At 40.7% G+C, this 27,917-nt stretch overlaps 1 protein-coding gene across 6 annotated transcripts; it reads left to right on the forward strand.

The window, feature by feature from the left end:
* Positions 1-12,362: 12,362 nt before the first annotated feature.
* awat1.L (acyl-CoA wax alcohol acyltransferase 1 L homeolog) lies at positions 12,363-27,654 on the forward strand. Of its 6 annotated transcripts, none has more exons than XM_018261566.2 (11): positions 12,363-12,378; positions 12,540-12,617; positions 13,755-13,811; positions 16,084-16,227; positions 16,783-16,864; positions 19,077-19,184; positions 20,574-20,644; positions 23,087-23,291; positions 24,244-24,418; positions 26,101-26,303; positions 27,388-27,654. In XM_018261566.2, exons 4-11 carry the CDS (start codon positions 16,210-16,212, stop codon positions 27,540-27,542), a joined length of 1,017 nt encoding a protein of 338 aa, XP_018117055.1. In that variant the 5' UTR covers positions 12,363-12,378; positions 12,540-12,617; positions 13,755-13,811; positions 16,084-16,209; the 3' UTR covers positions 27,543-27,654.
* Positions 27,655-27,917: the final 263 nt, after the last annotated feature.

A 27,917-nucleotide genomic window follows, 5' to 3' on the forward strand; every position in this document is an offset into this window, starting at 1 on the left:
CATGGGAAAGGAATTCTTCACTGTAACAAGATACCTCCCTTTCAGCTCCGACATCCAAGGGAAAGTAAGGACAGACTGTAGATGACAAACTGGTGAGAAGTACTGCTTATAAAGTAACATCTACTGCATTCTGTTTCCATCTGCTTTTGTGTCCCTTGCACAGCTGACAAGTCATGTAGGACATGTGTGTATCAGAATACCTGACACCAAGTCAAATAAATTTGCACAGACTAAATTTTGCACGTCTTTATTTTCACGTTGATGAAATTAGGGATGCACCAAATTCAGGATTAGGTTTCAGATTCGGCCAGGATTCTGCCTTTTTCAGCAGGAGTCAGTCAAATCCTTGTGCCTGGTCAAACCGAATCTAAATCCTAATTTGCATATGTAAATTTGGGTCAGGAAGGGAAATCACTTGACAAAACAAGGAAGTTACATTTTTTTTTCCTTTCCTGACCCTAATTTGCTTATGCGAATGATGATTTAGTTCAGTATTCGGCGAATCTTTCACTAAGGATTTGGGGATTCGCCTGAACCCCAAATAGTGGATTTGGTGCATCCGTAGATCAAATTAAGATAAAATGTTTCATTTATCAAGAAAGCATTATAAACCAAGGGGCAGATTTATCAAGGGTCTAATTTCGAAGTTGAAAATACTTCGAAATTTGACCATCGAATTGGAATACTTCGACTTCGATTATCAAAGTTAAAGTTTTTTTCCATCGAATTTGGGTATCCTGTGGTCGAAGTAAAATTCGAAGGATTTCAGTGATCAATCGAATGATTTTACTTCGACTTCCAAAAACTTAAAAAAATGCTCTAGAAGGTCCCCATAGGCTAAACAGCAATTCGGCAGGTTTAAGTTGGCGAAGTATTGAAGTTGAAGTTTTTTTAGAGACAGTACTTCGATTATCGAATGGTCGAATAGTCGAATGATTTTTACTTCGAATCGAAGTAAAAAATCATAGTAAAAAAAAAAATATTTTAATTTAATTGCTATTGGTATGTCATTTTGAGTCTCTGCATTGTTTGTTCTGACAATATAAAACTATATATTAGAAGTCAGTTGGTCTAACAGACCTATGAAGTAGCATGGAAAAAACTGGCAGAAAGGGAATCTTGTCTGGAAGAGAGCTGACTTCTGCTAAATTGTTTAAGGAGTCAGAACAACCAAAAAATAATTGGCATTGCATTCACAAATGTAAAAAAAATAAATTCTAAATTCTAAAAATATATTTACATTCATATGACCTGAATAATCACAAAGCATTGTGGGAACTGGAGTCTTGAGCTGGCCATGGATGCGAAGATAAAGACATACGAAAGGAAGGTTCGTTCATTTTCATTCATATTGTTTCCATGGACGGAGTGTGATTTTTGTGTTTGGAGAGGCCCTTACTTACTCGGACACCTCTCTGCATATGTCCCATATACACAGAGCATGTCATAGAAGAAAGAGCAATTACTGTGCTGGCAGTTAGGTCTCTGATGAATGCTCTAGAACAGTGCTGTCCAACTTCTATGGTACAGAGGGCAGGTATTTTTCTGGCCTATATGGTGGCCAATAATGAAAGTCAGTGTTAACTACTCCCTGTTTTTAAACCACACTGACATTAAACCACACCCATGTTGCCACAAGACCATGCCTACATTAATGGTGGTAGCACACCAAACAAAAAAAACAAATGGTCGGTGCTCACTGCAGGGATATCACTTTTCACTTGTGAAAAAAGTTAAGTCATATTAAGACATACTCTTAAATCCATATGCCTCCTCCTCCCCTGTGGATAACACAGCACCCCCCAGCACATGATTAAGGGGGCCCTAACAACAATTTTCAAATGCTAAACTCCCAGAACAAACTCCTACCAGGCTTATGTTCCATGGGCAGAGCATGGCACACACAGGTAGCATAGGGAAGGCAGAGTATGGCACACACAGGGAAAATAGGGCACACAGAGTATGGCACACACAACGGGAGCATAGGGCAGGCAGAGTATAGCACACACAGGGAGCATGGGGAAGACAGAACAGAGAAGGAGACACAGAGCTGGTGCCCCTTCAGCAGTTTGTGAACAGGTGAACAATGTGGGCAGTTTCAGTCTGGGTCTTAGGTGTGAACAATACAGGGGGATTACATGTGTGAACAGTACAGAGCTTTTATATATAGTCTGAATTTGAGTTGTAAACAATGCAGGGGCCATTTAATATCGGTACCGATTCCTTTTAAAATTTAAGCATGGTAAGCAGTCACAGCAGTCAGACTTTCAGTGGGAGGACACACATGGGCCGCAGGGCCACCAGTTGGACAGCACTGCTCTAGAATTTAATGTCACGGGAGTTGCGATGATTCTTGCCAAACTTCACTATTTAAACTTTGAAGCAGTGAGTGCTCGCCACTTATGCCCCTGAAGAAGCCGAGATAGTCGGTGAAACGCGTCGGGCGGCATAGGTGGACGGTGGGTTGTCTAGCTCCCATCCTGTCCCTACGTAGACAGGCAGGTTTTTGCTAACGTGGGACACATTTGGAAGGGTGGGAATGGGTGGCTTGTTACTGAGGTATTTCCTGTATTTACTTTGAATTTAGCACCTACCGTTCCAATTTATGCTTCTTTTTAATTGTTTGTTTTTCATGGACATTTGTCCAGTACTGCAGACAGTGGGTCATGGCAGTGAGTGTGTGGTTTATGAGCGCTCCTCATTTTTAATATATTGCTTGTAAAGGTTATGTTTTAATCTTTTGATATTTTTTCACACGTATCACACTGAACTAGTTTGCCTTTGAAATGTGTGGTCGAAACTCAAGGTTATTTAATACCCACTTAATTTCAACCTTTTTGTACCTTAATTGTTTATTTTCAAACTTGCGGTGTCGATACATGTGACCCTTAATTCACAATTAACTAAATCAACAGCTCACATTCTAAGTACTAGTGTTTATTTCCCCTACATAGGAGAATGCTGCTTTGAAAACACACTTACAACAAAGCGCAAACTGGGAATCTTGCAAGGACCAGAAAAGGAGTAGCTTCTAATTTCGCTTTTAATAATGTATCTTGGAAATACCTAAAGTAGAAGTGGGTAGTATCCACTGCACACTGAGGGTAATGGGTAAAGGCATAGTATCCTCACCATGTAATAATGTGCCATTAGTTAGCATTTATAGCACATAATTCCATAAAAAATCACTGGATATAGGCACCACAAGCATAGAGAGGCTACTGACTGCCCAAGCGCATCATACAGTAGACACATTGTGTCGTTCATCACAGGCACATAATAAGCAGTGAAAGGACGTGGCTACTGAAACTCCAGGGACATTATACACAAAAGACATTGTTTAATGCACAGGGGAGGTGGATTCACCACTTGGGAAAAAACAGAATCACTGTTGTAATAGGGTTGCCACAATCCTGTGGCCCACGATCCAGGGAGGGGGTGGGACAGTGATATCACAGCAGCATGTCAGTGACACAATAGGGTTGGCCAGTGATGTTGTGGGCGGGGCGAAAGCCTTTACAGGGCAGGGCTATGATGTGGAGATCAGCGATTGGCTGATCGCCTTGTCAATCAAGTTTTCCTTATTTGGAAAACCGGGCAGACCCTTCTGAAAACCGGGCTTTCTGGGTAAAAACCAGTAGGCAGTAGTACCTATAATGTATTTCTTGCACTTCTTGCACATAGTGGCACCCTTTTTTGCTTCAGGGGAAATACACAGCAACAGCACAGATATTTAAATTTTTTCAGGATGGGTTGACTAAAGGTGGCCATAGACGTAACAATTACGATCTTTTGAAGAAAGATTGTTAGTTTCAATAAAAGTATTGACGTATAAACGTAAAAAGTTGAATCGTCAGAATCGTACAGGTAGAAACAATACAATTCTACCTGTGTCTGACAAGTGAGCACTAAAGGCACCTGTTCAGAATTTTCCACCTGGCCAATTGATGAGCCGACGATATTCAAGTCGGCTCATCTCCTGCCTACATGTCCTAAATGTAGTACGAAAATTTTTTTGTAGAATAATATCGGTGCGTGTATGGCTATCTTTATTCTGCTCTCTTAGAGTATGTTACTCTTCTGGGTTTTTTGCTCTTTCTCTCTTGCTAGTTTCAATCCTGCCTCTACTCCATTCCTCTTTTTTTTTTTTTTTTTAAGGTAAGATTTATTTCTTTTTTTAAACACACAGCAATCAGACATACAACAAATAAGTACACTCGCAGACTAAACTGTACAAGTTTGGCAGGATGAAAACATGGCACAGGCTATCACCAAGCATAACACAATACAGTGATCGAGCAGTTGAGATGGACACTATCAAACTCAGGTGAACTTTACATCTGAAGGCTAGGTTGGGACCTTCGAGGATATGTAGGATAGCTAACCATGAAGGATTTTATAATAGGAGATGGACTTGGTTAAGACTTGCTATAGAGGGGTCGGGTCAATGTCATTCCACAATCCCCAAATTTTATCAAATTTTGTTGGTGTTCCCCTAACTTCGTAGGTGAGTTTATATAGGGGTACTGCTTTGTTAACCAGTTGTATCCAAGCATTAAGAGAGGGTGAGAGGTGACCCATCCAGTGAAGGGCTACAGTTTTTTTCGCATAAAAGAGTAGGATACGAAAAGAGATTCGAGTATACTTAGCTGGGATTATCTCTTCTAGGACCCCCAAAAGGCAAACTGTAGGTGAAATTATTCTCGGAAAGTCAAGATTGTCCGCTAGATAGTTTACGACTTGTGTCCAAAAGCTCAATATGTAGTGGCATTCCCAGATTAAATGGAAGAAATCTGCAGCTTGTTGGTGACACCTGGGACAGGAGTCGCAGGGGATCCGGCCCATCAGTTTGAGTCGTGTGGGAGTTATGTAAATATGATGCATAATTTTATATTGTATTAGTTTGATTCTCAAGGAGGTCCTTCAAGCATTTAATGCCTTGCCTTGGCCAGAAAACAGAGTGTTGCAAGGATCTAAAGTGATTTAGATAGGAATTCCCCCAGAGGGGGAGGTGAGGGGATAGGAGGGGTGGTGAATGGCCCAAAAGTTTGAGAGCTATCAGCCAGGCCTTCTGTGGGGTAGTCAGTGTCGTCGGTAATGGGCCAGAATCCCTGGGACTCCTATAGGGAAAATTGCGGAGACCTTCCCACGAGGATAGTAAAAGAGCTTGTAACTGCAAGTTTGGGTTATATGGGTCAGGGTTAAAGCACCAGTGGAGGTAATATACTTGTGAAGCTATGAAATACCAATGGAAGTTGGGGAGGGCCAGACCTCCCACGTCGCATGGTGCACACAGCTTTGACCAAGCGATTCTGGGTGTTTTATTGTTCCAGAGGAAGGGGATCACGATTTGGTTTATACGTTTAAAGTATTTTTTGGGGATATATATTGGCGCATTATGGAGTAGGTAGAGAATTTTGGGGAGGTAAATCATTTTTATGACATTTACCCCAGAAAGACAGAGGGAGTTTAGTCCATCGATTTAAGGTATTGGTCAGATTAACTTAAATTGGGTCGAGGTTTAAGGTAGTGTATTTTGTGAGATCTGCATGGACTATCACTCCTAGGTACTTGAATTGGGTGGCCCATTCGAGAGGGGTCTCTTGTGGTAGAGATCGAGGTTGGTCAGGGTCAATGGGGAATAAAACTGATTTTTCCCAGTTAACTCGTAGTCCAGAGAATGAGCCAAAGCGGTTGACCAGGTCCAGGAGGCCGTAAGAGAATCATTGGGATCTGCCAAATATATAAGGAGGTCATCTGCAAAAAGGGAGATTTTTTCCTGAATAGTGCCGTAGGTTAAACCCTTGATTAAAGGAGACTGTCTGGTCAGTATTGCTAGTGGTTCTATTGCAAGGGCAAATAGAATTGGGGAAAGGGGGCAACCCTGCCGAGTTCCCCTTGTTAGTAAGAAAGGGGGGGAAATATGGCCATTAACTCTCACGCGTGCCGTGGGGTTCTTGTAGAGAAGTTTGATCCAGGATATGCATCTAGGGCCAAGTCCGAAACGGGCTAAAACCTCCCATAGGTAATCCCACTCCACCGAATCAAAAGCCTTAGCAGAGTCTAGGGAGGCTACTACTCTGGTGCCTGTTTCAGTATGGGCGATCTGCAGGTTGGTAAAGAGTCTGCGGAGGTTGATGTTAGTGGAGCGTCCTGGCATAAAGCCAGATTGATCAGGGTGGATAAGGTCAGGGACTACCTGTTGGAGGCGGGAAGTGAGGACCTTAGCCAGGATTTTAGCATCTGTATTTAGGAAAGATATAGGGCGGTATGAAGAGCAGCGAGTTGTATCTTTACCCGGTTTAGGGATGACAACTATGAGGGCCTCTGTAAATGATGGAGGTAGTGAATCGAAAGCACTTTGCAGCGTCTCTAGGTATTTCGGGACTAATTGTTCTGAGAGAGCTTTGTACCAGTCTGGAGGTAGGCCATCTGGTCCTGGTGTCTTATTTGGGGGTAGGGAGGCAATGGCATCAGCAATTTCTCGGGGCGTTATAGGTGCATCCAGAAATGTTTTGTTTTTAAGTGAGAGAGACGGGATAGGGATGGAGTCCAAGAAGTGAAGGAGTTGGGTTCTGGAGTGTGTTGTTGTGGTAGAATATAGGTTTTGGTAGAAGGTGGCAAATTCTCGTGCTATGAGCTTGGGTTCCGCGACTATTGAGCCATCATCTAAAATAAGGCGGGGAACAGCGGAGGATGTAGTCTGTCTAGCCAAAAATGCCAAAAGCTTACTGTTTTTGTCGCTCTGATCAAAGATACGCTGGTTCTGGTAAAGCAAGGCTTTTCTAGTTAGTGATATGGAGGCTCTGGAAAGAGAGTTTTAAGCGCTTAAGAGACCAGCATAGTTGGCAGGGGTAGGGTTCAGTGTATGTGCTCCTGAAGCATTACGGAGTTCATTCTCCGCGGCTTTAACCTGGTCTAAAGTATCATTCCTTGCTTGTGAGATTGCCCCCATAAGCGCTCCTCTCATGACCGCCTTAGAGGCATCCCAAAGAGTCAAAGGGGAGGCGGACCCCACGTTATGGACCCAATAGTCGCCATAGGCCTGGGCATTCGCCTCGGCCACTGTAGTGTTTTTGAGCCAAAGAGGGCTTAAGCGCCATAGCTTGTCTGAGGCCTTAGGATTCCAGCGAAAAGTAACTTGAAGTGGGGAGTGGTCAGATAGGGATTGGGGTAGGTATCGGATTTGATCAACCATAGATAGGAGGTCATGAGATACGAGGGCCAGGTCTATCCTAGAGAAAGTTTTGTGTGTTGGAGAGTGGCAGGAGAAAGTTTTTTGGAGTGGGTATTTCCACCTCCAGGGGTCAGTTAGTTGTAAGGCTGCTGCCCACGTGGTGAGCTTAGTAAATGTATGGGGGTCAGGGCTAAGTTTATCCAAGGACGGATTTAAGCAACAGTTAAAATCTCCCATAATACAGAGGGGGCTAGGTGGGAATTCAGACAGTTTAGTCATCATTATATCTAGGATGGACACTGAAAATGGCGGAGGCATATACAGATTGACCAAAAGAATGGGTTTGTTGGCGATAAGGCCATGTATTACCAGGAATCTGCCTTAGTGATCTAAGTGGAGCTTTAGAAGTTCAAATGGCAGACCCTTGCGAATTAATACGGAGACCCCCCTCGAGTAGAGTGAAAATGCCATCCCACCCATGGTTTCTTAAGTGCGAGAACTTTTTGTCCAGAGAGATGCGTCTCCTGGAGGAGAAGGATAGAGGGAGGATATCTCTTGAGGTAATTAAACAACAAGCTCCTTTTAAATTTGGAATTAAGGCCCCTCACGTTCCAAGAAAGTATCGATATATTAGCCATAGCATACAGTTGTAGGTATATGCCGAGTCAGAGGAAGTGTCCATCCCTTCAGGTACATCAGTAAGAGAAACTTATAAAGTACATCATGCTTAGTTACTATGCCGAGCAATTTAGAGTGAATAGTCTGCGAGATACATTGATACACAAACCCAACATATATACATCCCCAACCCTCCCTACTCACCCCCCAAACTCGGGTGAGTCTATTACTCCATTCCTCTTTTTAGTTGATATTCCCCCCCCCTCTCTTTTTATTTTTCAACATCAGCATAGATTCCAGTTCTTTAAAACCCCTTTTTGTTTTTTCTCATTTACCTAGACCAGATGGACTTTGAGGTCTGATTTTTTTTTAACCACCATTTTGGTGCCCCCCTTCATATTTGTGCTTTTGGGATAGAGGCAGATGAAATTCAAAATTCAGGAGTAAAGAAAAAATTGTTCCTTGGTGCTGGCCTTGTCCTGCCGCAAATAACCTGGGAACGGTGGCCGGGCCGGGCAAGATTAAGCCTGAAACGTTGCTTGGTTTCTGACCTAAATTAAATTTTAAATAGCAGAATTTTTTTCTTATAAATGGTAGTGCTCAGATGGGAGCATTCCCCATAGCATAGTAGGGCAGGAGAGAATAGTTCCTGGGGTGGGGGATGTCCCCCAGGTACCCCCTTTTTTAAAAAGCCACATTTAAATGTAAAATAAGCACCTGCGTTGAGGCCACTGGAAATCAGTTAGAAATGAAATTCTTATTTACAACATAAAGAGTAAAGCTCAATTTGTGGATGCAAAATGCTGTTTCCATGTATATTAGAAGTCACCTTGGATTTCTGTGACAAAAGCCTCAGTCTTTGACATTGTGCCTTTATATGGTCATGTCTTGTGGCTTCTACTGTCCTTTAATATGTTACCTTATATTATTCCCTGTGTGTCATACAATCCCTTGTGAACTACGTTTCCCATAAGTGAACGGTTGTTTGTTTGCCATGGTAACATATTGGTTGCTGTAGAATCTGCCAGGAAACGCAAGTTTATTTTTTCGCCACTGTTTCACAGCTATTATTAAACGGCCTTAGTACAAGCCGGGGGACACTGAGGGGGTGCAGGCCCTGGCCCTATCACACCCCCTGCTCCCCCGGTAGTTCCGCCACTTGTTGTCCTCATCCCACGGCTACTGTACATGGCAGTACTGGGACGTACTGCCATGTACAGTAGCCGTGGGATGAGGACAACAAGTGGCGGAACTACCGGGGGAGCAGGGGGTGTGATAGGGCCAGGGCCTGCACCCCCTCAGTGTCCCCCGGCAGCTCGCGCACCTCTGATTCCAGGCATAAAATCGCGTACGGTGGGGGGATTCGGCTGCACGCCCCCCTCTAGTTATATTACTGGCGACAGCTAAAGGCTTTAAAGAGGATATATGCCATGAAAGTTCACAGTGGACTAAAAGATGCTAATTAACATGAAACAGAAGTATCTGTTCTTATTTTTGTAAGGGTCAAATATAGCTTTAAACAGAGTTTAACCCACTCCTTTTGCATACTTCTGGTCCAAGTCTTCTCTCTGCCACACAAAATTGGAGTGCTCACCTCAGACACTTTTCCTTTCGGATCAGGTGCTTCTAGCAGTATTCGATCACGCCTGCCACGGATCCAAACTGATTATAGAAATCCAATATACTGCAGCACACTGTAATTTGTGTAAATATAAAGATGTGCTTTATTGGCTCAAATACAAGCAGACATGTGGCCACATGTCTGCTTGTATTTGAGCCAATAAAGCACATCTTTATATTTACACAAATTACAGTGTGCTGCAGTATATTGGATTTCTATAACAAGTCTTCTCTCTGCAACTCACTCTGCTGATGTCACCACTGCCAACCCTGAGCCCCGGGCCAAAGTCCTGATCTCCTTCCAGTCCACAGCCCCTATCCCATTGCAGTAGCCAACCCAGATACCCTCTCGGCCCGCATCCCGTCCTACGCTGCTAGCCACAATTTTCTGCCCACTGCCAGCCCGAACCCCTCCCGGCCAGCAGTACCGATCTTTTCTCAGGCCAAAACTCCCACCCCCTCTATGCTGCCACCCCCGACCCACTTCCAGCCTGCAGCCTGAATCCCTTCCCAGCCTGCAGTCCTGATCCCCTTCCCACACTTCCTGCCCCAATTTCCTGCACTCTGCCAGTCCTGATCCCCTCCCAGCCTGAAGTACCGATGTCTTCCTGGCCTGCAGCCCCATCCCCTCCATGTTGTCTTTGCTGATCTTCTTGCTGCTACCAGCCTGTATCTCCTCTCTACTGCAAACCCCAATCACCTTTCCATAATTCATATATTTGTGACCCTGATCGGATCCAACATTGTGTACTCCCAGCCTATATCTGACTACAAATATTGTAATAAATAAAATGCAGATTTATTAGAATGAAAATGTTTATGCACATTTATACACCATACCCCCCAACATTTGAAAAATGAATAGAGGGACAAATTTTTTTTGTCCACACTCATTTTATGGCCACATCTTTAATTTCCATGTTTATTTTACAAAATTTGGCAGGTTATAAAAGTTTGAACACATTTCTGGGAGTTTTAGTGCAGTGTTTAATGTGTTGTTACAGTTTTGCTAATAACAGTGAATGCTCTTTAAAGGAAATAGAAAAGTCTTATTCCACTTAGTGGTGCCAAATGTTAGGCACTCCAAGCGATTGTATTTACTTACCTGAAATCATGGGCCGGTGCTCCTATCAGGAGAAAACTGCACCGGCCCTGGGTTATTCCAGCGAGCACCATCGAGCGATCTTCTTCTGGCTTCTTCTTTCTTCTTGCGGCTGAGCAATAGAGTGAGAAGCTGAACTGTAACGAAAAATTTGACTATATCGTTCTACTACACATACGTCTGCCCCAGGAAATTTAAAGAAAGAAGAAGCCAGAAGACGATCTCTCCGTGGTGCTCGCTGGAATAACCCCGGACCAATGCAGTTTTCTACTGATAGGAGCACTGGCCCAGGGTTTCGGGTAAGTAAATGCTATCACTAAGATTTGGCATCTCCAAGCGGAATAAGACTTTCCTTCTCCTTTAAGCTGCTAGTGTCAGGTCTCCCAAGAGACCTGCTTATCTTAAATGGTTACCATTGTTTCTTTGCTTATCTTAAATTGTTACAAAAGTATCCAACTGCAGCTGCTGACTGCTTTGGGCTCTCTGCCAAAAAGCCTCTTATTTTAATTACGTTTCAGAAACTTTTTATCTTTTTCTCGAGTCAGTGCAGGAGATCAAAGAGAAAGTATGGACATTTCAGTAAGAAACCCAGGACTGCAGGCTGAGCTGTCAAAATCAGGACTGTCCCGCAGAAAGCAGAACAGTACACATTTAAGAAAAAAAAAAATCTTTTTGCCTGTAAATTACTAAGAATCAGCATATTGATAGATGCTGGAAGATGATGGAAGCATCAGCAGAAAACGAGCAGGCTGGGTAGAAACACATAAAGACAAAAATTTGTGAAGGGCTTTCAGTGCCATCACAGTGTTCTCCCTGTCAGTTAGTGCTACGACTGTTTCCTGTTTGAGAATGAAGAGACACTCCCACCTCTCATTTCAGCCGGAACACAAACAAGAGAACATCTCAGTGCAGCTCTGATATAATGACAATTTTAGAAGGTAAAATGGTTTCCCTTTTAATACTGAATGAGACAAAACCTAAAATGTGAGTAAGAACCTAAGACTGTGACTCACATAACTCACAGCAACCCAGATAACACACATGACATAACTGAGTTACAGAACTTCACAATAACACCCAGACAATATACAGGCCATTTAACAAGCAAAACTACAACTCCTGTGGAACCTTTATATATGACGCTTTGCTAGGGCGAGAGTCTTGGATGCCCACAGTGCGCGGGCAGAAAAATATACTTGTAGTAAAAAAAATCGTCAGTAACCCCATTAATTATAAAAAAATTGCAGGTACCGCTAATATGTGGGGAGTCTGTGTCTTGGAATGGCAGGGACTTATGGGGGCAGTGATTGTGTATGTCCTGGGCCCCTCAGTCTTCCATTATATACATCAATGATATCCAGCTTGTTGTACTGCAATTCCCAGCATCCACTGAAAGCCATCTGCCATCCCATCTATAGCAATACAACATACCTGTGACTATGCACAGAAGTTTCTCCGCAGTGCCTGCCTCTAATATCACTGCACTGTGATGTGCTGCCTTTCCCTTAGCACCAAATGATTACACCCTAAAAGTAAATATATACTTTTCCTACAGAGAGGCAGTAGAGGTGGTGTGTGTGTAGGAGGTTGTATAACCAGAAGTACTGGCAGGAACAGTTGGTGTGTGTGTATTGTGAGTAGGGTTGCCACCTTTTCTGGAAAAAAATACTGGCCTATATATTTATCTTTTTTCCCTATTAATAACATTGGGATTAGCCATGATTTTTACCGGCCAGGTGGTAACGCTAATTGTGAGGCAGTGGCTTTAGGGCTGTATCTACAGGAATCCACAAATAGAAACAAGGGGGGGGGCACATGCCCCAGCCTGAAATTTAGCATACCGCCCAAATGTCCCTCTCAGGTATTCAGCTCACAGCCCTCTGTCCTAGTTTGATGTTCCCATTTATCTTCTGTTCCCTGGCTGCTCTTTAAGAAAAAATCTAAGATGGTCGTGTGTTCCTCTGTGGAATGCACAGCCATCTTAAGATTTTTTTTTATTATTTTTTTTTGTTTTTTTTTTAGGAGCCAGGGAGAGACCAGCAATGTGGGAGCAGTAGGAGAAAGAATTTTGGTGTTGGTATACTGCTTGTGCAAGTGTAGGTGAGTTATTGCTATCAATCTATCCATTTTTACCATGAGTGGTGTGGAGCTAATGGAGTGATCATTGGCCATTTCTTCAATGATTATACTGGCTGGTCTGGAGTTAATGGATTGCTTATTGCCCATTTCTACAGTGATAATACGGTCATGTGTTGGGGTTCATATGCTGATTATCCATTTAAAGGGGATGTAAAGGCAAAAAAATAAAATCCCATTTTTACTTTCTTTAATGAAAAAGAAATCTATCTCCAATACACTTTAATTAAAAAATGTGTAACGTTTTTATAAGAAACCTCTTTGTGTGCAGTGAAATTCCCCCTTTTTACTTGCTCTGACTGCTGCTGATAGGAAACTTCGGACGGTCCCTAGCTGCTCTGCAGGGAAGCATCATACTTTCAAAGGGCCAAGCCCCCACCTTACTTCCCATAACTGGAGCAGCTCTGTTTGTTTCCCTGTAGAGCAACCAGCGACCGTGTAAAGATATACTATTATTATCTATCATTGAAGATATACTATATTGCTGTATCGGCTTCTATGGCAGATATTATTTGACACCGGTTTTCATAATTTATGACGATCCCTAAGCTTAGCCTCTTATAAGCAGCCCAGACCACACTGAGCATGTGCATTGTCTTGCAAAGATTGTTTAACATAGTTACAAGATGATGACCCCTGCTGCCAAATTTGAAAGCAGAAATCATTTTCCTTATTAGCCTTCTGGTGCAGTAAGTTCAGGTTTATATTTAGTATGCAAAATACAGCATTTCTAGCATTATTCTATTTTAGACTTTAGTTTCCCTTTAATGTATAACCATACTGGCACGCAGGCCCGGACTGGCAATCTGTGGGTTCTGGCAAATGCCAGAGGGGCTGCTGTATGGTGCCATAGAAAGTTACCATATAGTGGGCTAGAAGGGGGCTGTTTGTGCTGGTAGGGGGCTGTTTGGGCCTATGTGGACTTGGAATGGCAGGGCCTATTTTGACTCCAGTCCAGGCCTGCTGGCACGTCTGGGGTTAATATGCTGATTTCCCATATTCTGTAGTAATTATGCTTGTACATCTAGAGTTAATATGCGTATTATCCACAACACATAATAAACTGTCTGACCTCCAATGAAATCTGTCTTTGCTTTCCAGGAATGATCCACTGATATATGGAAGGAGTCTTCTATGTTAGTTCACACATGGAAAGAGGTAAAACAGCTCTTTTTGGGAAAAGCGTTAGTACCAGAGAGAGCATAAGGGGAAATGTAATAAAAAGTGAAATTTTTGTCCCAGTGCTTGCTGTTGTGCTATATTAAATGTAGACATCTGATTGGTTAGCTACAAAAAATATTCTTGTACAGGACTTTCTGAATTGAGAAAACCAGTCAGGAGACTAGCAACACATATTTAAGAAAAAAGAAAGATATGTCAAGTGCACTTGATATGACTTATTACTATAGAAAATAATGGCCAGGGTTTCTATGTTTTGGGCCAGGCCCCTGGTTCCATTAAGAGCCAACTTTAACGCTACAGCGTACAATGACATTCTTGACAGCTTCCTGCATTGTGTCAACAGTTCGGGAAAGGTTTTTTACTGTTTCAGCAAAATAATGCCTCTACACAAAGTGATTTCTATAACTACAGTATATTCTATATTCTAAATTGTCCCTTTATACATTTCTGTAAATACACGCACCAAGTTACAATAAACTGCAGTTTTAATCTAAAAATGTATCCAAACAGGTCCAAAATTATTATTTCTCCAAAAAATAAATGCAACTGTTAAACAACATGAGCATATTTGCTGTTCCACTAAGTGGTTGCTTCTCTGTAAATCATGCTGGCAGTGCAGGAGTTAAGAGTCCTGCTGCTGCATCGCAGCATCTGAGGATTTGATTTTCAGGGATGCAAAGCATTAGAGCAGCCAATAGTAATCCAGAAGGACGAGCAAATCAGAAGCTGTCTTGCATCTTGCAAGTGTGGGTACCAGACATCACTATCTGCCCTACAAAAATCCCGGCACAGATAGGACCATGTGTGCAATGGATTCTTTTCACAGCTTTGGTGACCCCTCTCAATGACACAGTCAGAAAGTTGCAGATTAATGTCTCCCCCTTCTGGGGGGAAGGTAAGTTCCTGTTCTGTAAATTATGCTTTTTTTTTTACTCCATTAAACGTGTGCCGTTGTTTCACAAATGCATAGGAGGCCGCTTAAAAGGCATCAGCAACATGGAGGGCTGCAGTAGGATTCTGGAATTATTTATATTACAGATACATGACTGGTTAAGATTTAAAAGCTCAGTGCTGGAGATTGCTGTGTGTGGTGGAACGTGTTGTACCAAAGGCCCAAGTAACGTAAGCTTTCAATCAGCATACTAACAGGGTTAAGGGTTGTGTGTGTATATGTATATTTATTTTTTTCTTACCGTAATTGTGTTTGGCTGTGTTGGTTCTTAGACTATACGTTTGCATATCTAAGTCTCTTGTGTTGAGTCCTTGGATATTAGGCCCCCGCAAAACCACATACACACCCTGAAAGCCTCTCTATTGTTATGCACAGTTTACACACCCACTGCTCTTTCAGTGCTGGAAGCTTCAGGCCAAGGCTTTTTCTTCTATTAAGGCAACGGACATAAGGCTTTTGATATTCAGAATTTCACAGGAAAAAAACACAGTGATCATTCATATCCCTTTCTTTTATAATCGGTGCAAATCACTGGGCCTGTGAAACTGGGGAGCTCAAACTTCATAAACACTATGTTTCCCTTTTATCTGTAATGGTAAGTGGTGTGAGTGTTTCCTCTCCACCCTCTTTCCTTTAAACCATAATACCGTATGTAAAACACGACGGAGACCTTATATTTATGTGGTTAGCATTTTTTCTCTATCTGTTTAGAGTAATGCAGTCTGCACCACCCTGCATATTCAAGGGCTCATTGTTGGTCCAGTTAGAAAGCCCCTTAGAGGCCAGTAGTTGAGAAGCCCTGCTATAGAGTGTGGGCTTTCACATTATAGCCTGCGGCTATTTGTCAGCATTTCTTCTTTTAAATGAACAGTGACATCAAAAAATGAAAGTGTTTTAAAGGAATGACAATATAATGTAATGTAGTCCTGCACTTATAAAACTGGTGTATTTATATCAAAATCACATCTATAGTTTATATAAACAGCCATTCAAGCACAGGATACACAGTAGATAACAGATATGTTCTGAGGGATCCATTGAATACTACATCTCATCTGCTGTGTATCCTGTGCCTTCTCAATTCTCAATTAGCTTTGAATGGCTGCCCCCATGGCTACACATCAGCTTATTTATATAAAAATATTTCTGAAGCAAACATACTAGTTGTACCAAGGCAGCACAACAGTACATTATATTTTCATTACTTTAAAATATCTTACTGTTCCTTTAAACATACTCATTGAATATAGTTATATCAGTAATTACTAATTTTCTTTGTCCACTCCCACCCACCAGGGAAAGCTAAGGCAGCTGTAGTTTGTATCCAAAACCACGCTGCCCACCTGTATGTGGCTGCAGTGTGGTAGACGTGTGCAACACTGAGGATCCTTTTGATGAGCAGCTGATATTACCTTCTGTCATATGGATTCCACCCTGCAGGTAATATAGTTACATATACAAAAATAAATAGTAATTAAGGTTAGACATGTTCATCTAACTTGTTGCCTAACCTATTAACACCTACCTAGATCCAACCCTATTTTGATCTTGTGTATTCTGAAAGTACCTCAAGGAGACAATTCTTAGTAAATAGTAACAATCTGTTGGTATTTGTTACAATAATTTGGCAATCTGTATAAAGCCTAACAGAATCTATATATTCCATTACAAACACTAGCAAAGAAATTTTGGCTATAGTTTTGGTACGTATGTTTTAGTGACTTGGAACAGGCTCTGGCATATCAGGTACGCAGAGGCTCAAACAGCCCCTCACCAATCCAATAAATGGTGAGTGTCTATGGCAATTTATAGCAACCCCTCTGGCATTTGCCAGAACTCACAGATTGTCAGTCTGGGCTTGGAAAGGAGATTGGATAAACATAAGACAATAACACAAGATATAATTGTTAATGAAAATTGAAGCATGACAATTTATTGCCATACATAGAAGAAAGAATATGGTTGTTATTTACTCTATTCTGTTTTATGCAAAAGGAAGACCCACCTTGCAATAGATTCTCCGAGTTCATGCAGGTGCTCGCTGTACTCAAGTGGATCCTGACATTCCTATTTCTCGGTATGATTAATTTCCTCCCTTCCTTTTAATGATTGTTTAGGTATACAGTGGGGAAATTTTGTGCTGTGGGGGATAATAGACCTAAGATGGGATTGAAATATTAACAGGACCACATCATGGCATGTATTCTGGTGGATCATTAAGGATCTACATAGGTTATTAACATATACAAGTGCAAAATCAGTTGCAAAATTGCACACCTTTAAATGCTATTTACAAAGATACTTGCACTTGGGCCAATCAGGGGCAAATTAACCACCAGCAGGGCTGAGTTGTATAAAAATATAAAGGCACCGAGGCACAGGGCAAGTGCTTTTAAATGTTATAGGATATAGATGATTTTCTGTACTGTGTACTGGTAATTTACCCTTTACATTTCCATAGTAAGAACAAGCCTAGGACAGATCCACTGTATTAATAATAAAATGTATCCAATTTACTGTTATCCTTGACTTTCCCATATTTTAATTTGCCTCCCTATTTTTCGGCACCACAAAGCAGACTTCAGCATTTTAGCTTTTACTGAACTCCCAGCATCCCCTGACAACTGAGCTGGCAATACTAGGAAGCAAAGCTCCACAAATGCCTGGGACAGAGCGCAAAAAGTTGCCTAACCCTTGCATAAAGTTGTGGTGGGCATGGGAAGTGGTTAAGTACAAACACAGCTTTAAATATGTATACATATGCATGTTGTTAGCAGCCAGTATCACCTGTATGAAATGGTTCTCTGCTCTCCAGTTTGGTATTTCAGCAGCTAATGGTTGTTAGGGTCTTGTTTACCCTAGAAACCAGGCAGTGGTTAGAATGAGAAACTGGAAGCTGAATAGGAGAGTGACTGAATACAGTGTATTGGTATGAATGAAGAGGTGCAACATTTTACAGTATAAACCAAAAATGATATAGACTTTATCAAATTATCCCTAATTTTCCCCAATGTTCTTTCTCTAGTTTGCTTTATTAGTGGTGCTTGCGAAGCAAAGCATCACTACTGTTATCTTGCAAACTTATTTTTATTCTTCTTCCGTATGAAAGTTTGGCGCGTAACTAGTCCCGCACCGTTTGTCCTAGACCCATGAATGAGGTGTCAAATCGTGCGGCTTAATCGGGAATGGGGTGGTATGACTTTTCTAAGGGGTGGGTGGTTAATTGCCCCTTGCGGGGGCAATTAACCACCCCGAAAAGTCCCATAGATTAACATTGAGGCCAACTTTTGACCGATTCTAGCGCAGAGAGGGAATCTTGTAGAAACGTTAAATTTACCACATTTGAAGAGGTTTGCGACCTGTGTCAGATGATACCCCACACGAGGGTATAAGTTTTACCCCCGGGGCAGGAGAGGTCCCCAAATTTGCCCCATTGACTTATAATGGGGAATTTATCGAATAATTAGTTTGTCGCAGACCCATGAATGAGGTGTCAAACCGTTCAGTTTATTCGGGAATGGGGTGTTGTGACTTTTCTGTCCTATTTTGGGGACCCAAAAAAGTGAGCGGAGCCGCAAACAACCAATCAGATTTTCCCTATTGACTTCAATGAGAAAATGTAAACAGCTGTAATTCTCACAGTAATAAAGCCAGAGCTCCCAAACTTGGCACCGTGGGTCACTGGGTGACTGCAGCCAAAATTTACAAAAAGTGGGCGGAGTCTATAACAGCCAATCAAATTTCAGCCATTCAATTAAATAGGAAAATTTTAAACTGCTGCCGCTCTTAGACGGTTAATGGCAGCCTCCTCAAAGTTGGCACAGTTGGTCACTGGGGGACTGGGATTAAAATTAAGAAAAGTGGGTGGAGCCAAAACCAACCAATCAGATTTCTTTGATTGGTTTTAATGGGAAAAATTAAGAAGGCTGCCATTCTCTCAGTATTGATGTCAGGGACCTTGAATATCACAAATGTGGTCGCTGGGGGTTTCCACTTCAAGTTTAGAAAAAGTGGGCGGAGCCACCAACAACCAATCAAATTTCATTCATTGATTTTCAATAGAAAAAAATAGAAATGCTGCCATTTTTACACATTAAATGACAGCATTCCCAAACTTTGGTATGTTAGTCACTGAGTGACTGTGGTTCACAATTAGGAAAAAAAGGGGCGGGGCAACAACAGCCAATCAGATTTGGGCCTGAGTTTTGCCACGGCAAGCACCACTCACATTTTCTTCAGGAAATGTACCTCTCTAGTTCAGTAATGCAGTTTCTCCATTGTATTTTCAGGCCCAGTTTGTGTTCTTTTAATCACTTGGATTTTCTGTAGCCAATTATGGCCTTTACTCGCATTGTACATGGTATGGCTGCTATCTGATTGGAAAACACCAGAGAGAGGTATGGAGAAAGGCTGTCAGCTGTGTTTCATTTGACACTAAGCATGCTCATTCAAGTCCTTACCTTCACCAAAATCTCCCTACAAAAATAGTCGCTCTGGCAAGTTGCATAATTCAACAATGGTTAGAGAATATAAATCAGCGTGTTGTCCAAATTCAGGTGGCCAAAGGGGCAATATGAATTTTCTGTTCTAAACCTGTAAGGTTCAGTGATGCTCCAATGCGAACACATGCATCCCGTTTCATCACTAAAATTTAGCCAGAGCCAACACACGGGTTACCGGACATTAATGAAAGAGGATACTGCTCATGGAAGGAGCCAAAATCGGCATGTGGACTTTGGTCCCGTCTGGCACTTGCCTTAAAATAAATGTCTTTCCCACCTCCAGGTCTGGACTGGGAATGAAAAGTATACAGAGGCCCAAACAGCCCCCCACCAGCCCACTAAATAGTGACTGTCTTACAGCAGCCCCTTTATACAAGCAGGAAAATGGGCAAATAAAACAGGGAATAGATAAGGATACACACTACACAAGGGCAAGTCAACAGAAGAGGCAATCACTGCAGAAATCTGAGGGGTGAGGAGAAACCCAATACCCAGTAATGAAGCATTTACTAGAGAGCTTGGTTTAAGCAGAAGGCATATGAGAATAGTTTATCAAGTATAATAAAAAGGCCAAAGAAGCAGAAAAATGTATACAGATTTTTTTCACAGTGACTGTTTTCGAGAAATAGGCAAAAAAAAAAAACTATTTGCACGAGGATCACAAACAGGAAACTGTCAAAAGAGAAAGATAATACAAAGCACTTTGACCCCTTCTTCCTTTACTTTTTATTAGGCAATAGCTATATCCTTATTCCATCTACTTTTTCATATTTGGCTGAATTCAATTTATTTCTAACACCAACTGGTCGTGTTGAACAGCAAGTACAGTAGTTGGCGGCGTAGCTTCTATGTTACCGTGTTTTGGAGTTTAGCCCTGGTTATGCCTCTCTGTTCTTTTCAAATGCTTTATTGAGTTTGAATTTAACATACAGCTTACAATGCAGAATATCTAAAAAGTTACAATAGATGTCTCTTGACTGAAAACATAAATCTGGACCTGGTCAAGATTCCATACAGGTTATGCCTCTCTTCCACATTGTTTTAATCATACACAGAGGCACAGATCTTGATGTACAGCTCAACTCAAGCCAATTTATGTTATTTGTTTTATAAAACTTATGAGACATAGCATAACTATACTTCCCATAGGCTTATATTATTTATTTAGCACCAATAAAATTGCATTGGGATATACACACTTACCCTGCTAGCCTGATGCCCGGGTTTCTGGAGGAGACATTGCCATAGGCCACTTTTAACTGTTCAAATGTTTTATTTCCTCAGGTGGAAGAAAATCCGAGTGGATGAGCAAATGGACCATATGGAAACATTTAAGAGACTATTTCCCTATAAGGGTAGGTGAGATATTTCAAGGCTAAGTTTCTATTTCTAGGCACAGAGATAGAAGCAAAAATGGGTGCAATAAAATGCCATAGACAAAAATGGGTGCAATAAAATGCCATAGACAAAATGCCTGTAATTGCACTTATCTATACTTGCGCTATGCACAAAGCATTAGTTGCACATTCTGTTGTGCATAAAGTGCAAGGTGCAGCATGCTTAGGTGCAAGGGAGTTCTGTAACTAATACCACCCACTGACCAGGTGGTATGTACAGGGCCCAAAAGCTGCCCTAAGAAGTGTTTTCCTCTGTTGGAATGACAGCCCTGGTCCGTGAGAAGTGCTAGAGCCAATTGATCAACAATTTATCAATTTTTCAGCCCTGTATTATACACATTTGTGTAATTTTATTAGTGTGCTTATTAAAGGGGTGGTTCACCTTTAAAGTAATTTTTAAGTACTGTATATTATAGAATGGCCAATTCATAGCAACTTTGTAATTGGTCTGCATTTTTTTCATTTCAAGGAGAACTAAAGCTTAACTAAAAAGTAGGGTAGAAATGTTGTAAATCATATTTTGGGTTTCTATACCAGCCTAAAGCTCCCCATAGATGCGACGATTCTTCTTGCCGAACGACCAATTTTAGGGAAGTCCGACCAATCCTTCGAAATTATCGTGCGGTTAGTGGGATTCGAACGATCGTACATCTTACGATTTTTCGGCTGACATCTGTCAGGAAATTGATCGGCCAGGTCAAAAAATCTTTGTCGGTCCCAGTGCAATCTATCTATGTTTGCAGGGCCAAGCAGGCAGCCCCCCTTTGTTTTCCTGGCAAATTGGTCTTTTTAATTGATGGTCAATTCGTACGATTGTTCCGAGAAAATCGTGGTCTCACGATGAGGATCAGATCTTTTAAAAACCTCAGCATCTATGGCCAGCTTAAGGCAACACAATCCTGTAGCAGTAAAGATCTGTGTCTCCAAAGATGCCCCAGTAGCTCCCCATCTTCTTTTCTACTTATTCACTGCACTTGCGCTGTGCTGCTGTCAGGTACTGATCTTGGGGACCGATGCACAAGAATAATATATATATAAAAATAATATACAATATAAATGTCACAATATGAGGCTGAGGCTGATTAGTAAATAATTATTGGTAATTATTGGTACATAAAACCAGCACAAGTAGCAACATAATTTAAAAACTGTCTCTGTAACATCAGCTTATATGATTTGCAATGACCCCTAAACTTAGCTTCTCAACAGCTGCCCAGAGCACACTGAGCATGTGCGTGTCACTGACACTATTTGAAGGCCTGAATCATTATAACTATAGAGCTGCTGAACCTTTAGGCTGGTTCTATAAGTTCAGTATATAAAATATGACATTTCTAGCCATATTAATTTTTAGGTTTTAGTTCTCCTTTAAATGGGGTCACTGACCCCAATAGCCAATAAAATATTGTTCTTTGAGTTTACAATGTTATTTTTACTTTGTTTTACTTATCTTTCCACTCAGACCCTCTCCTGGTCATATTCCAGTCTTTCATTCATACCACTGCCTGGTTGCTAAGGTAATTTGGACCCTGGTAACCAGATAGCTGCTAAAATGTTAAACTAAAAATCTGCTGAAGAAAAAGCTCAAAAATGTAGAAACCACAAATAATAAAAAGGTAGGACCAATTTCAGATTGTCTCAGCATTTTCCATATCATTCTAAAAAGTTATTTTAAAGGTGTTCAACCCCTTTAACGTGACAAACTCTGTATTATAGGAACTACAATATTTTTCCTTTTGTAAGGATGGCTGCCTGTAAAACAGAAGTCAGCCGTAATCAAAATAGGTATCTCTCAGTGCTTCCCAGCTGGTTTTCATTTAGTTGCCCATGCTTTGGAAGTCAGACTATATGTAGTTGCTGCAGTTCCATCACCGGCAATCTAGAATATGGCATATTAGCATGCAAATCGTGGAAAAACCACAAACTTTTGAAACACCATATCTGTGGGCCAGATAATCATATTAATATGAAATGATCTTAATATAATGATAAAGAATAAAGTATATGTGCTAGCTGTGGGCCATAACATTCACCAAAGGAACATTGTCCAGGCCTACAAGAGAAGCCCAGGTTGTGGCAGAGAACACAAAAGCAGGAAACAGCTGCACTATGAACCTCTCTTGTTTCATCTCTCATACAGCCTATTTCATACCATTGGTTTATCTCTCTGCCATTCATCTCCCCTTTGTTTAAAGGTGAAAGGTTCTTGGCAGCCTTGAACATAAAGAGCAGATGACAGGACATTTCTGTTCCTTTCTACAGTAACTGGAATAGTCTTTGTGTCTCTGAGTTTACAAGACCAGTGCTATTTGTTCTTTGAATCAGTACTGTGATATTATGTCTGTATAGATCCATAGCATGGAGGAATAGCTCTTACTAAATTCTTTCCTTTTCATCAAGCTCCACAAAACAGCAAATCTGGATCCGCAACAAAATTACATCTTAGGATACCACCCTCATGGAATCATGAGCATTGGAGCATTCTGTAATTTTGGCACAGACCGTGCTGAATTTTCTCACTTGTTTCCTGGACTGAAACCATATCTTACCACTCTAGGTGGAAATTTCAAGGTGCCTTTTTACAGAGATTATCTGCTGGCTGCAGGTCAGTAAGATATTTCCTTTTTAATTTATATAAAATACAAAGCAAAAGTGTTCTTTAGTTTAGACTCTTAAAGGAACAGTAACACCAGAAAATGAAAGTGTTTTAAAGTAATGGAAATATGTACTGTTGCCCTGCACTGGTAAAACCGATCTGTTTCCTTCAGAAACACTACTATAGTTCATATAAACAAGCTGCTGTGTAGCAATGGCGGAAACTGAAAAAAGGCTATATGGCACAGGTTAAATAGGGGATAATAGATAACACCATTATGTTCTACAGCAGGGATCCCCAACCTTTTGAACCCGTGAGCAACATGCAGAAGAAAAATGAGTTGCCTCGCCAGGCTTTTTCAGGCGACTGTTGAAAAGCGCATCGCCTCGTGTGGTTAGCACAGGCGTTTTTACATAGGCGCCCATACAAAACTGTCGCCTGCGCCGGTCGCGGCGACTGTCGCGGCGCTTTGTCCCCGCGACCGCAAACGCGTCGCTATCTCCCCGTGTGGAATAGCCCTAAGGGGTTGAAGAGCAACATGTTGCTCACGAGCTACTGGTTGGGGATCACTGTTCTACAGAGCTTATCTGCTCTGTAACCTGAGCCTTTTCTCCTTTGAATGGCTGCCCCCATTGCAGCTTATTTATATAAACAATAGTAGTGTTTCTGAAACAAACACACCAGTTTTACCAGTGCAGGGCAACACTGCATTATATTTTCATTACTTTAAAACACTTTAATTTTTTGATATTACTGTTCCTTTAACTACTCTGATGTACAAGAGGAACAATAGATGCTGAACTCTATGCTAGTGAAAGACACTAAATCCAAAAGGAAGAATGTGAGGATCTCCAAAAATCAAAAGCAAATATTATTTAAAAAAGTAAAAATTTATTAGGACATAGAACCTCTATTCTAGTGAAACTGATTAAGACTGACTGTGCCAATGTTTCTATTCCAGGGATGTGTTCAGTGACCCATTCATCCATAGACTACCTTATGTCCCATCATGGCACTGGAAATGCAGTGGTGATTGTAGTGGGTGGTTCAGCAGAAGCATTGCATTGTAACGCTCAAAGCCATATCCTTACTCTAAAGAACAGAAAGGGCTTTGTAAAAAAGGCTCTCATTCATGGGTAAGAACAGCTATTTTCTTTAGAATGTAAATCCATCTTTTTTAGGTTTATTTAATATATATGAGTGCATGCTTGTGTCTGTATATTTTTTTTTATTATATATGGAATAATGTTCCCGCTGTGGTAAAATATAATGACATCAGAATTCCATGACCTGTATAAAAGCACTTACCCTTTAGTCTCAAGACTTTATACGATCATGGATTTTTGGTGTGAATTCTGATATCCTTGTAGTTTCAACTAAAAGTTATGGGACAAAACTGACATCGATAAGCACTTATACCAAGATTTATTCTACAGGATATTCATGTCTCTTGTGAATTATAAAATATAAGGTAATTCTAAAGATATTATTTACAGAATGATGAAATGGAAAATGATTTTGGTATGGGATCCATTATCCAGAAAGCTCAGAATTATGGGAAGGCGATCTCCCATAGACTCCATTTTAATCAAATAATAACATTTTCTAAAAATTATTTCCCTTTTCTCTGTAATAATAAACCAGTACCTTTTACTTAATCCAAACTAAGATATAACGCTTATTAATGGTAAAACAATCCTATTGGGTTTATTTAAGGTTTAAATAATTTTTAGTAGACTCATGGTATGGAGATCCAAATTATAGAAAACTCTGTTATCCAGAAAAAAAACCCAGGTCCCAAGCATTCTGGATAACCGGTTCCATGCCTGTACTGTAGGTTCTATTTTTACCAATGACAATTGATATTTGTTATTGATATGATTGATATTTCTCTTTGATTTGAGAAAACACCTGTTGAATTTAGATGTAAACACCTATAATTTTTACATGTAGCTAAATTCATGGAATAAACCAAGTTATGTTAGGGGCTGATTGACTATGGGTCGAATATCGAGGGTTAATTAACCCTCGATACTCGACTAGGAATTGAAATCCTTCGACTTCGAATATCGAAGTCGAAGGATTTAGCGCAAATGCTACGATCGTACGATCAAAGGATTATTCCTTCGATCGAACGATTAAATCCTTCGATTCGAACGATTCGAAGGATTTAAATCCAACGATCAAAGGAATATCCTTCGATCAAAAAAACTTAGGCAAGCCTATGGGGACCTTCCCCATACGCTAACATTGACTTCGGTAGCTTTTAGCTGCCGAAGTAGGGGGTCGAAGTTTTTTTTAAAGAGACAGTACTTCGACTATCGAATGGTCGAATAGTCGAACGATTTTTACATTCGAATACTTCGATTCATAGTCATGGTCGAAGTAGCCCAAAAAATACTTCGAAATTCGAAGTTTATTTACTTCGAATCCTTCACTCGAATTTAGTGAATCGGCCCCTTAATGTGTGTATTAACATTTTAAAATGTTTATGAAAAATACACAGGGCTATTAGGTTACCAGCATTCTCCACTAGACTAGTAGGTGTGTTTCAGTCTGAAATAACATTTTTATCACCCCAGTTCCCCAAAACTTCTTAACTAGTATTTGGGTCACTATTCAGAGGGAACATTATGTCTTCTAATCTAGCTAAAGAGGTTGCAATATCTTGTAATTATTGTGAATTGAGTTTTCCTTGTAGGTGGATGAATGATATTGCATATATAAATCATTTGGTAAGGTATATGAAGAGCATTCCTGAATGAAGGTGCACTGTTATCCTGATTCACACTATATATGTCAACTCTTTCCTCTATAGCTCATCCTTGGTTCCTGTATATTCATTCGGAGAGAATGAAGTTCTTCATCAATGCCACTTTGCAACAGGAAGTTGGAAAAAAAGTCTTCAAGACATGTTCCAACACTGGGTTGGTTTCGCTCCCTGTATCTTCTATGGGCAAGGGTTGTTCTCCAGTACTTCCAAAGGAATATTGCCCTTCCGGAAGCCCATCAACACTGTTGGTCAGTATTACATATTCGCACACATACAGTACACTGACATCCACAGTAAGAAAACTAGCTCACACACAATACTTACAAGTGACAATATAGTAAATACATAACTACAGATGGTGACTATGTACATTGATCTTTGAAGCATCAGGTGCAAGTTGTAAACTTGTCTGCATAGGGTGAATGCTAATAATAATCACCATCTTCATAATAATAATAATAGCATTAAAATAATGACAGACACTGTACAGGATCTGTGTTTACTATATTAAAGGGGTTGTTCACCTTTAAATTAACTTAGAGCTTTAGTGAATTTGCCCCTTTGATTCTTGGATTTTTTTCATCTCCTGATGGATTTGCACTGACCCCACATGTGATCTAATTATTAGCCCAGTGCCAAACAATCATATGAGTTCAACTTGGTCCACCACCACAAATTAGAGTCGGATCTGCTTGTATTACACGACTTGTGACTTGTAACTCTAGCAACAAAATAGAGGAAAAAATACAGTTAGGAATTTTAATTTAAAAGGCCAAATACAAAGTTGGTGAGTTTTGTCATTTTCAATTTTATGTGAAATTCTTCTATAAGGCTGTTTACTTCTGAACTTGATCCAGTTTGAAAGTATCCACGACACCGGAGACATATTACATTGGACATGCTTCTCTTACATTTAGTGCAGCCCTTGTTTTTTTTAATACCTTGTATACAACCCTTTCTCAAGGTGATGGCTGTCATTAAACTGTATTGCGTAGAAGAAATTATCATGCCGCAGTACAACTGGTAGAGCATACATACTGGGACACACAAAGAGATCGGCATGTATACAGTATCATTTTAGTGATACAAATTGGTAAAACGTTTTTTTATATCTAAAAAAATGTTATTGCACCACACTTTATAGCAGTGCAATGCTAAATGTTGTATAAATGTTACCTGTATAGAACTGAATGATGGAACAGGTGCCATGTACTGCAGTACGTTCCAAAGACAATGCAACTTGGTGAAGTTTAGCTACTATTTCCTAATGAACCAGTACAGAAAAGGCAAACTTGGTACAGTACATGCTTCCGTTATTTTCTATCGTTGCAGTTGGAAAGCCCATCCCTGTGCCTAGAATACAGAAACCCTCGGATGAGCAAGTACAGAAATACCATGCTTTATATGTCAGTGCTCTACTTGAACTCTTCAATACCCACAAGGAACGGTTTGGCCTACAGAAAAGCGACTCTCTGATTCTACTTTAAAATTGCAGATTCCAATTAATAACACAGTGATAACGCATTGCAATTTTTCCTTGGAAACTAAACATTTTTGAATGTGATGTTAGAAGCGATTAAATTACTAAACTTGAAAGTATACAGTGTTGTGATCCATTTAAATGGTAAATATTTCACAATTTTTATCTCCTCTGTGCAGAATAGGGGTTATATAAAGGCATGTTCTGTTATGGCAGAGCATGGGACAAAATAGAATTTGCAAAAGCCCGTTCATATAGGGTGGAAGGGCTTGGCTGTTGGTTGTGCAACTGTTGCTATACAACGGCCACCCCAAAGACTGCTTTGAAATAGTGGCGTAACAACAGTGCAAAGGGACTCCTTTGCACCCCTGCTAACATGTGG

Source organism: Xenopus laevis, chromosome 5L (assembly GCF_017654675.1).
Source record: "Xenopus laevis strain J_2021 chromosome 5L, Xenopus_laevis_v10.1, whole genome shotgun sequence".
In the NCBI taxonomy this organism is placed as follows: domain Eukaryota; kingdom Metazoa; phylum Chordata; class Amphibia; order Anura; family Pipidae; genus Xenopus; species Xenopus laevis.

What these genes read in the sequence shown, in the direction of transcription:
- awat1.L (XM_018261566.2), top strand. An exon ending in TTGGAAAACACCAGAGAGAG is followed by an intron (nt 19,185 to 20,573) that starts GTATGGAGAAAG and finishes TTATTTCCTCAG; the next exon opens with GTGGAAGAAAATCCGAGTGG. An exon ending in AAAAAGGCTCTCATTCATGG is followed by an intron (nt 24,419 to 26,100) that starts GTAAGAACAGCT and finishes TTTCCTCTATAG; the next exon opens with CTCATCCTTGGTTCCTGTAT.